Below are 14,999 nucleotides of genomic sequence, written 5' to 3'. Positions count from 1 at the left end.
CCAAGAGCGACTCTGGTGCAGCAGCGCATGACAAGCTCCTGCACTCATGGGATGGAGCGGAGACTCCAGCTTTCTCCATAAGAGGAGCTGCTTCCGCCTCATTTGCTTTGGGAAGCAGAGGGAGAATAATCGGCCGCCTCGGCTGCGGCACCGCTGAGCCCTCGGCGTGGTGGGCTACGGTCCACAGCCTCCCGCACCCCTCGGGGATGGAGCCTCTGTGGGCTGAGCGAAGTCCTGGGGTGCGGCGGAGCTGGCCGGGCAGCAGGTGGGACGGGACGGGACCCTCGCGGCGCTGACCGGAGGGAGGGCCCGCGGGGTGGCACCCGGGACCCCGCGGGGAGGGCTGCGTGCCGGTGGGGCGGCCCCGCTTCCCGCCCGGCTCCGGCCCTGCCCGCTGGGCTGTCGGCGGGGCGGAGGGCGGAGGCAGGGCTGGCAGCGGCGGCGGGCGGCGCACACGCACACACCTCCCTGCATGTGATTAAATGGCTCGAAATCTGCTTCTGATTTCCTCGGGGAGGTGACTTTTCCCTTCTTTTCAACCCGGGATTTATTGGAGTCTTTTTACTCCACGTCCAGGCGGCGGTCGGGGCTCAGTTTCTCCAATTCTTGCTTTTCTTTTCTTTTTTTTTTTTTTTTTTTTTTTTAAGGGGTGTTTTTTCTTTTCCCTTTCCTCTCCTTTTCGCCCTCCCCTGCCGCCTCCTCCTCCCTCCCGCAGCCGAAGCAGCCGCCGGCGGTTCGGTGGAGCGGGCGGGAGCGCGGCCGGCTGCGGGCACGGCGCTGGGACCCGCCCGCACTGCCGGGAGCAGCGCTCCCGCTTTTCACTAGTTCGCCTTATTTCGTCCCCCACGCACGATTCCCTGGAAATTTGTTATCACTGGTTTTCACCCCATACACCCTTTTCTTCACTTTTTTTCCTTTCTTCGTGCTGCGGCCAGCACCGGGAAGGAGCTATCCCTGCCCGCCGTCCGCTTCGCCACGGCCCCGGCTCCTCTCGCCGCCGCTCCCGGACCTGTCGCCCAGACCGGCCCCGCTACCTGCCCGGCCGCGGTAAGCTGCGCTCCCAACTTCCCGACGCTCCGGGCTCCCGCTCTCTTCCCCACCGCTCCCTCCCTCGTTGCCTTTTATTCCTCCCTCTCCCCCCGCGCTCACCCTCCCTTTATTTCCCTTTCCATCTTTTCACCGCCGAGAACGGGACCTCCCCGCAGCGAGGCCGCCCGCCCGCCGCCGAGCCCCTTTCCCGTCCCCGGGCAGCTCCGGCCGCCGCCGCTCCGCACCCTCGCCGGGCTCGGCCCGGCTCGCTGCCGCCGCCCTGCAGAGCCGGCTCGGGGGTTCTCGGCGCTCTAGGGGGCCCCACAGTGTCGCAGCCCGGCGGAGCCCCGGCCCCGCTCCGTGCGGGTGCGGTGCGGGCAGCGGTGGGAGCCCTGCCAGGCCGAGCCTGCGGTGCCAGCCCGGCTGACCGGGCGCGAGGCACGCACGTGGTCCCCTGCCCTCCGCTCCCACCGCAGGCCCTTCTCCGCCCGTGAGGGCTCCACCCGCACAAAGCCACCTGGGCAGGAGGCATCACTCTTGTCACCATCCCAGGCTGGGGTCCATTGCTGGTCCCTTCCCAGCACGGCTGCTCTGAGAGACTCCCCCGCGGGGTGGGTCGGCTCCCTTTGGAAACGGCTCCCATGGGATGTGCTCTGTTCTGTTGCAGTTCTGGAGCCAGACTGGGTGAGACCCTTGGAACCCCGAGCACCTGGCTCTTGAGCCACAGCTGGGGTGAGAGCTCTGGCCAGTGAATGTGCGAGCCTTTCCCTTCATGGGAAGGGAAGCTGGGCTGACTTTGGTGGGCTTGCTTTTGCTTTCCTCTCTTGGAGCTGCTGAAACCTCATTTCCTCAAAACACCGGCCTACAGCTTCCCTGGCCCACTGGAGAGTGAGTGGGTGGAAATACCTTTCTTGGGATGAGGACTAACTGGTGTGACGGGGACGTGGTGCTTGGCAGTCTGCTGTGTCGCCAAGCAGGGTGGGTGAGGAAGGCCCCACGGGCAGGAGCACAAGCTGCTCTGGCAGTGCTGGGTCCTGCTGGCTTGATGGTCATCTAGGCAGCTCTTGGGCATGAATGCTCCTCTCTCAGGGAGCTCATCCCATGAACATATGGGATGTAAGCCAGGCTGAGCATCCCCACCTCCATCTGTGGCATTTGTTTTGGACCAGTAGCCAGGCTGAGACAATACTGAATGCAGACATGGATGTGCACACCCTGCATGGCTGGAAATGCCACAGACCCTTCTTCCCTGGCCAAGTTTGCTGTTGCCTGTCTCTCAGAGCCAGGAGAGGCTAGAGCTCTCTGTAACCAGTGGAGAGGGATGTGGCTTTGGCCGTGTGCTGGAAACAGTCTCCAAGGTGTTTGGATGGATGGAGGGCAACTTTTTTCTCTTTTTCTGCAGTATCCCATTTACAAAACAGAGGGAGCTGCTGTGCTCCTCTGACACCTGTTTGGAGCGGGTTGATGAGCGGACAGGAGATCCAGCAGTCCAAGAGCAGGGTGCGCTGAAAGGGTCCCAACACCCCTTTCTCTTCTACCTGTGTGTGGAAGGAAGGTAGGTCCCTGCAGAGAAGAGGGCAGGTATAATGCCAGGCTGGGAAGGAGCTGATGTGTGTCTGCAGGCTGTGGAAGAGAGAAGGCTGGCCTAGGGATGCAGCTGAGTGCAAGATGCTCACCAGAAATGCAAGCTGCTAGGCATTCAGGCTGAGGAGCATTTCCACTGCTCTCTGAGCACCAGAACAATGGTGTCTTCAGTCTGGGTTGGACTGAATGGAGGTCCCACCTTGGCTGACTGCTGGCAGAGGTGTGACTGTGAGAGGGGGTTTCCCCTGCCCTGAAGGAGGAGGTGAGCATCAGTGCACACCTTGGGGGGGTGTGCTGAGACATCTTCAGCAGGAAAGCAGCCCAGCATGTCAAGGGTGTTGAGGCAACACCTCTGCCTCCTGTTCCCCGACCCTGGTTAGTCAGGCCCTGCCCCATAAGGAAGCAATTATTCTGTGCCCCTTCGAGCCTCTCCCCGAGCCTGCGCAGGACACTTGTGCTCGGTATGGAAACGCGACAGATTTTCCATATTCTGCTTTGCCCCGTGATGTTTAAAAATGTACATGACAGCTTCTTCCTAATGCTGTAGGCTTGGCTGGCACTCAAGCAATAACAGACCGTGGGACACCAGGGGCATGAAATATTGTACCAATAGCCAGAGAGGGGGTAAAAAAAAAAAAAGAGATGTCAAAGTGCAGTGTGTTTCCAGCCCGTTGTTGTGAGCCATCCTCTGCCCGATGTGAGAGCTCTTTCAAAGCTGGCCAAATGTTGTCATTTCTGAATACCATTTTAAATATTCATCCAGACTATTTTCAACATCTGTGCCCGGCATGTTGTGAAAACGCAATGAGGGATGTTATGGAAACTAGATCACTTTATTCTCATATGGAGTGGAAAGGGGTGGAAGCAATGAGGACTTCTGGACTGGAACTCTGAGTCCCTTGCATCCACTGGGAGTAGTGGGAGGAAAACTCTCTGCACCCTGAGGGATACTGCTGAGACCACTCAGTAGAGCCAAGCATGGTGGTCGGAATGTGCAAAGGGGTTCGGGAGACTGCGGTGGGGTTAGAGTTGCATAAAAAAACTAATGGGCCAAGATGCAGTAGAGGTTAATAAATGGGGTGGAAAAAAAACATAGAACACCCTGAGTTGGAAGGGACCCACAAGGACCATTGTGTCCAAATGCATCCAGGCAGTGCTTGCTTGTCCTGCAAGGTCAAGGGCTCCAAATGTCTCCTTGAGCTGCTGTTGCATTGGGAACTTTAGGAGATCTCCAGCTTGCACTAGCTGGGGGATGCAAGAGCTTTGCAGCAAAATGAATTCAGGTCTGCATCATATGGTGATACTATGCTGAAGTCTCCTCTACCCAGGGTGAGTGAGTGGTGAGCAGACTGGGTATGGGGGACCCAGCAGGACACCCAAGCTGGATATTGGTCCTTCCTTCCTATGGTCCTTCCTTCCTATGAGTTACTGAAACTGGTGAGCAGGGATGTGTCCTAGTGTCCTGCATTTGACAGCTCCGTGCACATAGCTGAGTAGCCTGAGGACTGTTTGTTTTATGGTGAATTTCTTTTTTCTTTTAATTGTTTTCGATAACCTTGGAAATCTGGGCTCTGCTGCCTTTTGTAACATCAGGCTGCAACTAATTCAAGCCAGGATAGATCCTGACCACAGGTATGCCTGTGTAAATTTGAATGGAGTTGCTTACGTCTTGGTTTGGCCCGATGTGAATGGAGTTACTTCGGGCTGATGCCAAAGCACTGAGGTCAGAATCTGGCCCATGCTTTCCTGTGTGCAGTGTAACTTGTACACATCTCCTGGCACCACCAGAGTATCGTATGGCTTGTGTAATTCTGGCTGTGACCTGCCAAGAGTGCATTGCAATATCCCTCACCTGCAATGCCTGCTGCAGGAAGATGCTGCTGTGTGATTGCCCTCCTGAGCTGTGCGTGCAGGGGGCTGAGTCCGAGGGGCTGCATGGAGTGGGCAGCCCTGTGGTTGTGGGGCCATAAGCACTCAGAAGCTTCTGATACTTAAATATCAGGAGAGATGAGGGAGCTTATAAAAGAAAGTGAGGCTTCTCCTTTGTGCCATTAGCCATGTCCCAAGTGGGCACCAGTTGCTCCATTAGTGGCTGGGAAGGCGATTAGCACTCCCAGCCACACTGCACCTCTCCAGCTTCTCCCAGCACACACTCCCTCCCTCTGGAAAGCTGAGCTGGACCAGTACCTTGGCTCCATGGAATTTTTCCTTTCACTTTAAATACTTCTCAGTTGTGTTTTTATATCCCAGAAACACATGGAATGATTTATCTACAGCCGGAGCAGAGTTTGGGCTTGACTCTGTTTGTTGGCTGGAGAAATTAAGCTTCCCTGAGCTGGCATCGGCATGGTGGGAGAGGGATCTGGGTATCCAGGGACCCTGGCAGCCCCCCAGGATGGATCTTGTTCATGGGCTGGGGCAGAGCTGCAGGGGGTTGCTCCCACAGCACATGTGGCAAGGGAGTGCAGATGCCCTCATTACAAAGGGCCTGTAATGAGGTGGAAATGTGCAGGTTGTGGCAGCAGATACACCCTGGTTAAGGGACATGCTCTGGTCATTTGTGCCTGGTTTCAGCTTCTCTGAGCACATAATTTCTCTTCTACTTTGGGTCCTGTCCTGTCCTCCCAGTGGCTTCCTTCGTAGAGAACATCCGAGATGCTGGTGGGCTTTACTGGGGATGGCACAGTTCAGGAATGAGCAGTCCTCCTGTATCAGTCTTACCCAAGAGTCTTAGTTGTTGGACCCCCTCAAGTACTCAGCTCCTTTGATCCTTGCCCAGGAATCTCTGCTTCCTGATCCATGGCTTTTGCTGTGCATGTTTGTGCCCCATGCGGGTGGGTGGCTCTATCCCTGCCCCACGCTGGCACCCAGGACCTTATCTCTGTGCGCAGGCTGATGCAGCACCTCATGGGGACCAGTCATTCCCCTCTCAACCAGTTCCAAGTGAGGCCACGTCTTTTCCTCAAGTAATGCAATTCTCCCACACACTATGCTGTCCTGGCCTGGAGAAGAAAAATGCAGTGGGCTGCAGCATGGCAGCAGCATTGGTGCAGGAGCATCAACCTGGGGGAGCAGCACCATTCCCCTGTCATTCCTTGGGGTTCTCCCATCCCCTTCTAGGGCAGCGCTGGCTGCTCAGCTTTAGCTGTCACCTGCCCTCTAAGCCCTCATTTTTCCAACAGCAGAGCACCACTCGTGCCTTCCCCTCCACTTTAATTAGAGAAAGCTGCTCCTGCGCTGCAAAGGTCCTGGGATCAAATCTGGTTAATAACCTGCTTCCCTCTCTGCCCTGTGTTGTTGCACCTAATCCTGTAATTACTTCAGCAAAGTTGCTGTGGCCCTGGTCTGCCAGGTGGTGATCCTGGGCCTGCTGTAGGCACCAGCATCCACATCGTGGGAAGTTTGTTCTCCTTGCCCTACCTCACCCATTCTATTTTGGGGGCCAAGCACCTCCCCCATGGCTCAGCACTGGGAAACCTGGAGCTCCAGACATGCATCTGCACCCAGCATGACCCTCGGTGGCACTGGCTTCTGCAAAGATGATGGAGAAGAAGCCCATGGTAGGCGGGAGCAACGCCCTGACAAGTCTCCCACAAGGCAGGGAAGCACTGCTGGTCGCTCTGGGAAGCGTGTGGTCGTAGAGAGAAGGGGTGTGGAGGTGTTGGATGTGGAAGCTCATTTTTTTTTTTTTAAAGCACTTCTGAAGTGCTCTGGCAGCATGACTTCCTTCCAAGCCGCATGGCTGTTAGCATTCCCGGGGTGGAGGAGTGAGGAAATCGCACACCTCAAAAATGCAGCCGCTTCTGGGGAGGAGCTGGGAGGGCGGCCGCTTCCTCGGGAAGGGTGAGCCCCACCGCCGTATTCCCCCGGGCCATGGCTACTGCTGGTGGCAGGGAGCTGGCAGCCACCCGAGAGCTTTGCTGGGGACACCTTTGGGATACTGTCCCAGGGAAAGGGGCTCCATTGCTCGTGTCACTCCTCATGCCAGATCCCGGAACGTGCTGGGCTGGATTCAGCAGGGGTCATCCCAATTCTTTCTGCTTAGTCAGCAGTGTCTCCATTTGATCTGAACCAGGGGCAGCAAAAATGGGAAGTAGAAAGAGGGGGGCAGATGGGGACCAGGGAGAGAAATACCCACTCCCAGGCCTCTCTGGCAGCTTGCCGGCAGTCCCAGGGTCATGCTGAATATGCATGAAAGGGAGCAGATTGCAGCTTGCCCTCCTCTCCAATACGGAGGTGAGGCCCACGGAGACCACCGGCCCCAGCTCTCTTTCAGTGGGATAATGGGGTGAGCTGAGCACGGAGTGTGCGTGCCTGTGTGTGGTCCTGCGGATGATAATGATTTCCACTCCTGCCCTGCCTCTGCAGTGTTGATGTGCTGCTGAGCGACTACTGGCTCCCCAGTGGCTGCTCCCCGGCAGCAGAGCCACCAAAACTTTAACACTGAACCTCAGGGACTTGTGCTTTGGTAAGACTGGCAGGAGGGACAAAGCTCCCCACTGGCACAGGAAGGATGAGCAAGAGCTGCTCATGCCCCCATGCATGCTAAAACCAGTAGTAACCTAGTTCTGGGTCCTAGACCTGCTGCTCATAACAACTTTGCCTGTGGCCTCTCCCCTGGTTACCAGAGATGCTGCTGCTGTCACTTTCCCCTGGGCAAGGATTTCCCCAGACCTTTGTGTCTTACCAGAGAGGAAATTAAAAGACCTTTGCTTGAGCATGTCCCTACTCCTGTCACCTTGCTGCCACATAGCAGAGAGGAGGTGGAGGAGACTCTTTGATGGCAGGATGGATTTAGTAGATGCCTTGTTACTTACATCCTGATTCTTCCTGGAGTGGATGGATGCAGCTGCTGAGGACCACTGGGGGTTTCTACTCTCTCCTGCTGCAGAGGTTTTCCCACAGGGTTGTATCCCTGCTAGCGCTGCCCTGTGGGTGGTGGGATGGGAGGTGATGGCTGCAGCACCTGACTGTGTGCCCTCTGTGGGACATGCAGTTGGAAGGGGACACTGTGGGGGAGAGGGCTGGCAGCACCACAGGGCCAAAGGTGCTGTGCTGGCTTCTGCAAGTACACGGCTGGGTCTTGCCAGGTGTTGAGGGGGGATCCATCAGCACCTTGCAGCCCCTTTACTGGGTGAGAATACAGGAGCAGGGCTCTACCAGTGAGCTGGCAGGAGCTTATGCCCACTGTGCACTGCTCAGCACCAGGCAGGGGCAGGGGGATCATCCTGTCAGGATTGTGTTGGGGGTTTCACCAGCTGCAGCCTTTGCTCAACAAGCAGATGCAGGGATCTGGCAGCAGCCATAGCTTCATCTCCTGCCCAGGAGGCAGCTGCCTGCAGTGGGGCCAGGAGTCCCAACGGGGCCTTGTAGGTTGCCTGCCTGTGGGGGGATGCTCTTCACTGCCTGGTGCTCGTGGCATGGCACCTCCTCTGCTGTGGTGACTGCTACATCCCTGCAGTCTCTAATCTTGCAGCCACACTCCTCAAGTAGTGGGTTCTCAATGCTCTGGGAACTCCAGGGACAGTATATTTGTCTTGCCGGCAGCCAAGTCACCAAGCGATGGGCTGACATGTCCCCAAAAGGCTCTGCAGCATTGTGGTAAAGCTGGAACTGTGCTGTTAGGGTGATGCAGGGACCACCAAGGGAGCTACCAATTTTTCACATCTTTTTTTTTCCATCAGCAGAGGATTAAGCAATGAGGAAACAGCACGGAAGTGGCAGGGGCAGGTTTTGCCTTGAGGGAGATATCCCAGGAGGATGGGCTGAGACCCCTGTCCCTGTTGCTCCTTTGGGAGCAACCCACAGGCCGTGGCTGCTGGGCTGACCGCGGCTGGGCAGGGAGGAGCTTTCCCTCATTAGTGGTTTGGCAGCCTGGAGAGGCTGTTTTCTTCCACAGTGATGGCTCCTTTTGCTTTGCAAAATGGAATAACAAACCAAAAAAAAAAAGGTCCTAGATCACTGAAATGGGCTGTTCCTTGGAGCTTCCTTTGGCCAGAGTGGGCAGCTGGACAGGCAGGAGTGGCACTGGGGCTGTAGGTGGAGGCTGGAGCTGGGGATACTGGGCTAGGTCATGCAGACCTTCGTTCCTCAGAGAGAAACACAAGTCATCCTGTAAAGATTTACTAGTGGAAGAGGGGACCATCAGGGGACCCCCTCCTCCTGCCTGGTCGTGGCATTGGGCTTCTTGAGGCCGGACAACTTGGCTTTGGCTCAGCACAACCCATGGGGTGACAGGGCTGATGCCACCCACCCATCCAGGAGGCTCAGAGGTCTGCTGTAGCAAGAAAGGGACATGGCCAATCTGCATTGTGTGGGAGATCCTTCATGCATTCAGAGCCAGCAGGAGGGAATGTGACCTCCAGAGCTCTTCCACTCTTCAAGCCAGTAACTCAGGAGATGGGCCACATCCCCTGGGAGCCACTGAGCTCCCTGGCCTGTGCTGCAGCTGCTGAGAGAGGGGCCCAGCCAAGTCCTGCATTTGGTCCTGGCCTTTCCCCCAGTCAACAAAAATACCAGACCCAGACCTGGATTTCTTGGGGGTGAGGTCAGAATAACTTCCTTTGCTGCTGGGTAGTGTGGCAGAGGAATATGGAGGGGATCCAGCCCCTGGCCTGGAGAAGCCACTGTGCCCATAGCCAGAAAAGAAAGTAGTGGTGTGTTCAGGAGCTCCAGATCTTCATCCCAACGAGCTCCTGTCTCTTGCACAATGTGCCTTCAAGGTGTTTTTGCTGCTGTTTCTCCTGCTCTTTCTCGAGCTATTTCGTGCCACAGGTAGATAACTTGGGGTTTGCAGCTCCTGTTGCATCAGAAAGATCTCCCCTAACTCTTCCCCACCACCAGCCCTTGTCACCCATTCAGTAACAGGGTCTCTGAACTGTGTGTGACATCCAGGGCTGCTGGCAGACAGGAACATTCTTGTCACCACAGGACAGTTTGTAAGAGGCCGGGGAAAGGCTGTACCCCAATTTCAACCCCTCACACCCAAAGCTCAGGCCCTTTTCCCATTTCCATGGTATTTCAGTCCTGCTGATGAGCAGTGAGGGATTGGTGTGGATGAGGCAACACACCAATTGTGAAGTAATTGCCTCCCTGCCTCACTCCCAGGATACTGCATCAGTGGATACAGGGTGGAAAGATGGGTACAGGTGATGGACCAGACATGGGGCAGTTTTCCATCCCTTACCAGCCTTCCCAATATGTGTGGTGCTGCGTCCATGACACTGCTGGTACCACTTGCTCTTACTGTTCTTCCTTCAGGGAGGAGCCACTTCCCTCTCCCCAGAAGGATGGAGGTCCTGCAGCTCCTGCGCCTGCTCCTCACCACTGCCATGCTGGGCCTGTCCCAGACAGTGAACCCCTTTGTGGCCCAGCAGAGCCCCCCAGACCCTTGCTACGATGAGAGTGGTGCTCCTCGACGCTGTATCCCTGAATTTGTCAACGCTGCCTTTGGGAAGGAGGTTCAAGCTTCCAGCATATGCGGGAAGCCCCCGACACGGCACTGCAATGCCTCGGACCCCCGTCGAGCCCACCCACCCGCCTACCTGACTGACCTCAACACCGCCTCCAACATGACCTGCTGGCACTCGGAAACCCTCCACCACTCACCCCAGAACGTCACCCTCACTCTCTCCCTTGGCAAGAAGTTTGAGGTGGTCTACGTCAGCCTCCAGTTCTGCTCACCCCGGCCTGAGTCCACTGCCATCCTCAAGTCCATGGACTACGGCAAGACCTGGGTGCCCTACCAGTACTACTCCTCCCAGTGCCGTAAGATCTATGGCAAGCCCAGCAAAGCCACAGTCACCAAGCAGAACGAGCAGGAGGCCCTGTGCACTGACGGCCTCACCGACCTCTACCCACTCACCGGGGGGCTCATTGCCTTCAGCACCCTTGACGGGCGACCCTCGGCCCAGGACTTTGACAGCAGCCCCGTGCTCCAGGACTGGGTGACGGCCACCGACATCCGCGTGGTCTTCAGCCGCCCGCATCTCTTCCGTGACCTGGGCAGCCGGGATGCCGCTGAGGAGGAGGGGGCCACGGGCTCCACCCCCTACTACTATGCGGTGGGGGAGCTGCAGGTCGGTGGGCGCTGCAAGTGCAACGGGCACGCTGCACGCTGCATTAAGGACAAGGAGCAGAAGCTGGTGTGTGACTGCAAGCACAACACAGAGGGACCTGAGTGCGACCGCTGCAAGCCTTTCCACTACGACCGGCCCTGGCAGCGGGCTACTGCCCGTGAGGCAAACGAGTGTCTGGGTAAGGCATTTTTAAACATTTTTGTTTTCTGGGGCTGAAATGCTAAAACAGGTCATCAGAGTAGGAAGTGATGGGTGCTGAGCCAAAGCAATGGAGTGTGCTTGTCCAGAGATGCTGGGGAGCATCCCCTGTGCTGGAGGATTGGGAAAGGCTCAACCGTCTTCCTTGTCTCTGCTGCAGTTGTTCTGTAAGAGATGCAGTGATTCCACCGTGAGCCAAAGTACCAAAACGCTCCCAAAAATCACTGGTGTCTTCCAGCCAGTCAGCAGACCTCAGTGCGGGATGCCCCTGTGGAATTGTTTCCCTTGGGCAGCAAACTAGCTGTCTGCGGGCCAGAGGCGCAATTGCAGCAGTTCCCTGTGAGATGTGCTTGCGGACAGGGAGCAGGCAGAAAAACCTGGCAGAGGCTGAGGTTCCCAGATCGAAATTTCATCCTTCATGTTCAGTCTGTGTGGTGGTTTTAGCTTGTCTGTCCTTGCAGAGGTTTCCCTAAGTTAAAAATATTGTCACAAAATGAAACATTTCCAAAACATCAAACTGGTATTAGTTGGCTCTCCTGCTCATGAATCTTTATGGGATTTTGGTGGAGACTTTTGCTTTTTGTCCTGCTTTGGGATGGAGCTGGGGGATGCCAGAGCCCTGTGAATGTCTGGGAGAGGGAGGAAGAGCCTTTTGCTCCTCCTGGACAGGAGCCCAGGTCTCAGGGGGTGGCGGGAAGATGGAGACAAGGGAGAGCTGTACCATTAATCAGCCTCTGAAAGGCTCAGTGGATGTGCCAGAGGTCAGAAGGACTTGTTAGTATTTGTGATCGATGTCTTGTTGAGAACCCAGCTGTCTGCTTCAATATATACATGTTCCAGCAGATTTCTTGTAAGAATGGTTAAAAAGGCAACGGATTCAAAGCAAGTGCTGGAGCTGATGCTTTAAGCCACCTCATGCCCTGTGGGAATGTGTCAGCCCTTGTGTTTTTACACTTGTTTCAGAAAGATAAGTTTTGGAGTTCAGAAAAAAAACCTCCACTTTTCACCCTCCCAGGGCTGCTGCAGGTCAGGCAGGAGAGGCCTTCAGCATGTGCGTGAGCCCATGGAAACCCCCAGGACACAAGGAGGACCTCACCCCACTGGCTGCCCCCTTGTACTCCCCACTCTATACCTGCCTCACTGCCACATCCTCCAGTAAAGCAGCACGATAGCAGTGGAGGTGGCTCTGCTGGCACAAAAGGGGTTAAAACAGAGGAGGCTCATTTTTGAGTAGCATCTGCAGGTTTTCTATCCATCTCATCCAGGGCGGGGTGAGGGTCCCTTGCTCTGAGCATCCAGCCCCCAGCTGCGTCACCCTTTTGGCAGATGAAGCTGAAAAGATAAACGAGAGAGGGAAGAGGAGGCGGGGCCGCAGCGCCATCCCTTCAACCCCCCCGCCCCCCGCCCCCCCCCCCCGACAGCTCCGCACACAAAGACCCTTCCCCGAGCTGCGTGTGAAAGTAGTTTTTTCCTGTTGATTCGCTCCCCTTCTTTCTCCCTTCCCTCTCTCGGGCTTTGTGCCCTCTCTGAAGGGACCTGAAAGAGCTTCTCCATTACCCGCCTTCGAATGGCTTAGTGGCTGAAAGCTAGATTAGCTTCCCGAGCGTTCCCCTCTGTGCCTTTCAACAATGACATCTCCCCAGCCAGCACGAACAGACGCAGCAATTAGCACCAATTAAAAGGAGAGGCTGCCCGGGAAGTTCCCTTTGCTCAGCCTGGGGGCTGCGGGGTTTCGGACTCTGTCCTGTGGTCAGACAGCGCTGTTGCTGGCTCGTGGTGGTGGATGTCAGACGTGGCGAGGAAGAGGAGGAGAGCTGGTGGATGCAGGGGCTTGGCAGCTCAGTGACAGCCCAGGGCCAGGGTGGAGGATCGCAGCGCCCTGAAAGGGGGTGAGAATGGATCCATGGGGCTGGTACAGCTTCAGGTCATGTTGGGATGTGTCAGCTCTTGGCTCTGTGCTCCCCAGCACTATGCATGGGGGTTTTCCTCAGTCCAGTGCATGGGAGTCTCAGCCTGCTCCAGCACGGGGACAAACTGATGTCCTACAGCATGGCACGATGCCGGGACATGTATCCATTCAGATGGAAGTGAGGATAAACATTTGTTGTTTCACTAGAATTTGTGCCTCTGGAAAACGCACAGGTGAAGCAGGCAAGTACTACCTGAGGTCTGAGCACTGGCACACGGCACAACCCCACCACGGCTGCCGCAGGGTGACTGTGGTGTTCGTGGGGACATCACTGTGCTGCAGTGTTGAGTAGGTCAGCATGAGTTTGGCAAGCAGGGAGGCTTGGGGCTGTCGCAGCCAGGACAGTGACAGTGGATTTGCCAAGCTGCTGGCTTGGCAAGAGGGCACTGTGCCAGCTTTGTGCCGCAGAGCGCACTCCTCCGTGCCTGGTGGTTGGAGATCATCGGCCCGCAGGCACGGGAGGCTCTCCTGGCACACCATAGGGGCTGCACGTCCCGCAGGGAGCTTGCCCTGCCAGTATTGGGACGCTCTGTGTGTCCAGGGCAGGGAAGAGGAACGTGTCCCCACTAATGTATCCCCCCAGCTTTTAGCCTGAGACAGGCTGTGTGAAGGAATATCCCAGCGAAGGGGCTGGCAGGAACAGGATTGCCAGAATCCTGGGGATTCGCCCCCATCTTTATCGCTGCAGACTTACACCTCCACCTCCCCAGCACTGCTGCCGGTTTCAGCCTGCACCCACGAGCTGCTGGGGGCAGCCCGGTCCCCAAACACCCGGCCTGGGGAAGGAGGGGAAGCGGATTAGCACGAGGCAGTCACTGGAAGTAATTGATGCACTCGCTGGTGATGCGGGAGCCCTTGTTCCCTTTGTGGCCGCCGCGGCAGGAGCACTCTCCGGAGCACCAGGATAATGCACGGAGCTCGCTTTGATCCGGGGCCTCGGCGGGGAAGGGGCGGCGCTCTCCTGGGAAAACCTCGCCGGCTGCTCGGGGGGGATGTGGTGTTCCACCCGGGACGTCGGTGCCTGAAAACACCAATCCCCGTAGTAGTGGTGGGATTTGGAGGATCACATGTAATTCCCTTGTCCCCTGTGCCCCTTCCTGTACACTTTCCCTTCTATTGGGAGTTCCCCTGACAGGGTTCTCTGCACCTGCTCCCCAGTAGACCTGCTGGAAACCAGTGAGTTCCCAGCAGCACCAGCCATGGTCCTTTCCTGGGGAGAGCAGGGGGAAGGCGACTGGCTTTGGGAGGTGGGCAGGCGGACAGCGTGTCCCTGCCACCCCTGTCTGGACACCCCCCCCCCCACCGCACCGCATCCCCGAGCGGATCTGGAGCGCAGGGGAAGGCAGACACCCCGGCAGAGATTTGCACTTGTCTGACCATCCTGAGTTCTGCTCCTCCCGGGATGGGGCTGGAATGCCTCAGCCTTGTCCCTCGCAGCCCCTTGGGGGTTTCTCCTGCTTCTCCTGCTGCTTCTTGGCAGGAGCAGAGTGAGCCCTTCTCCCCCAGTGCCTTTCACAGGAAGAGGGACAGTGTGGATGAGAGGAAAGGGGCTGTTCTGGTCTCAGCTGCCATGGAACCGAGAGGTGCAGCCTCATCCTGCCCTGTGTCCCAGCCAGGCTCTGCTCCAGCCAAAGCAGGGGCGTAGCTCAAATCTACTGCGGGTTGGCAGCAGCAGCCGGTCTAGGGTTTCGCTGATCCGTCTGCCTTCCCTAATTATTCCCAGGAAATTTGTAGGGGCGGTGAGCCTTGCTCCTGCCCTGCGGGCTCCACTGCTGCCCCACGTGTGCCTCGGTGCATGGCGCTGCCTGTGCCCTGCCAGGGTCTCTGTCCCAAACCCCCTCGTGCTGTCATTCCAGGCTCCTACATCTGCAGCAGCCTGGAGGAGGAGAGGTTTTGGGGTGGCCAGGGCCTGTGAAGGGGTTCAAACACCATCAAAAGGGAGACAAAAGATTGCTCCATTGCAAGGTGTCAATGTTTAATTAGTCTATTATTGCAAATTATTAGATCTTGTGATTGTTTAATTGATCATATGATTGTTTAATTGGGCATACTGTACAAGGGCGGAAGCGAGCTACCAGGTAATTAGCCCCAAACTGTGCAATTAAATTCTTATTAATACCCCAAACAGCAGGGAACATTCA

At 56.7% G+C, this 14,999-nt stretch overlaps 1 protein-coding gene across 4 annotated transcripts in view; it reads left to right on the top strand.

Moving 5' to 3' along the window:
* Positions 1-204: 204 nt before the first annotated feature.
* Positions 205-14,999, top strand: part of NTN3 (netrin 3) — a 31,601-nt gene continuing 16,806 nt past the window's right edge. The window contains exons 1-3 of one of the 4 annotated variants that reach the window (XM_053992064.1): positions 205-265; positions 936-1,047; positions 9,874-10,869. In XM_053992064.1, the coding sequence (XP_053848039.1) occupies positions 9,903-10,869 (967 nt within the window). In that variant the 5' untranslated portion in view covers positions 205-265; positions 936-1,047; positions 9,874-9,902. Of the gene's footprint in view, positions 266-800; positions 1,048-2,513; positions 2,585-9,764; positions 10,870-14,999 lie in introns of those variants that run through there. The other 3 variants (XM_053992066.1, XM_053992065.1, XM_053992063.1) reach the window with 3 other exon arrangements.

The sequence above is a fragment of the Vidua macroura genome, chromosome 16, assembly GCF_024509145.1.
Source record: "Vidua macroura isolate BioBank_ID:100142 chromosome 16, ASM2450914v1, whole genome shotgun sequence".
Classification (NCBI taxonomy): domain Eukaryota; kingdom Metazoa; phylum Chordata; class Aves; order Passeriformes; family Viduidae; genus Vidua; species Vidua macroura.
The sequence above is the reverse complement of the archived record's forward strand: the minus strand, read 5'-3'. Positions and strand labels throughout refer to the sequence as shown.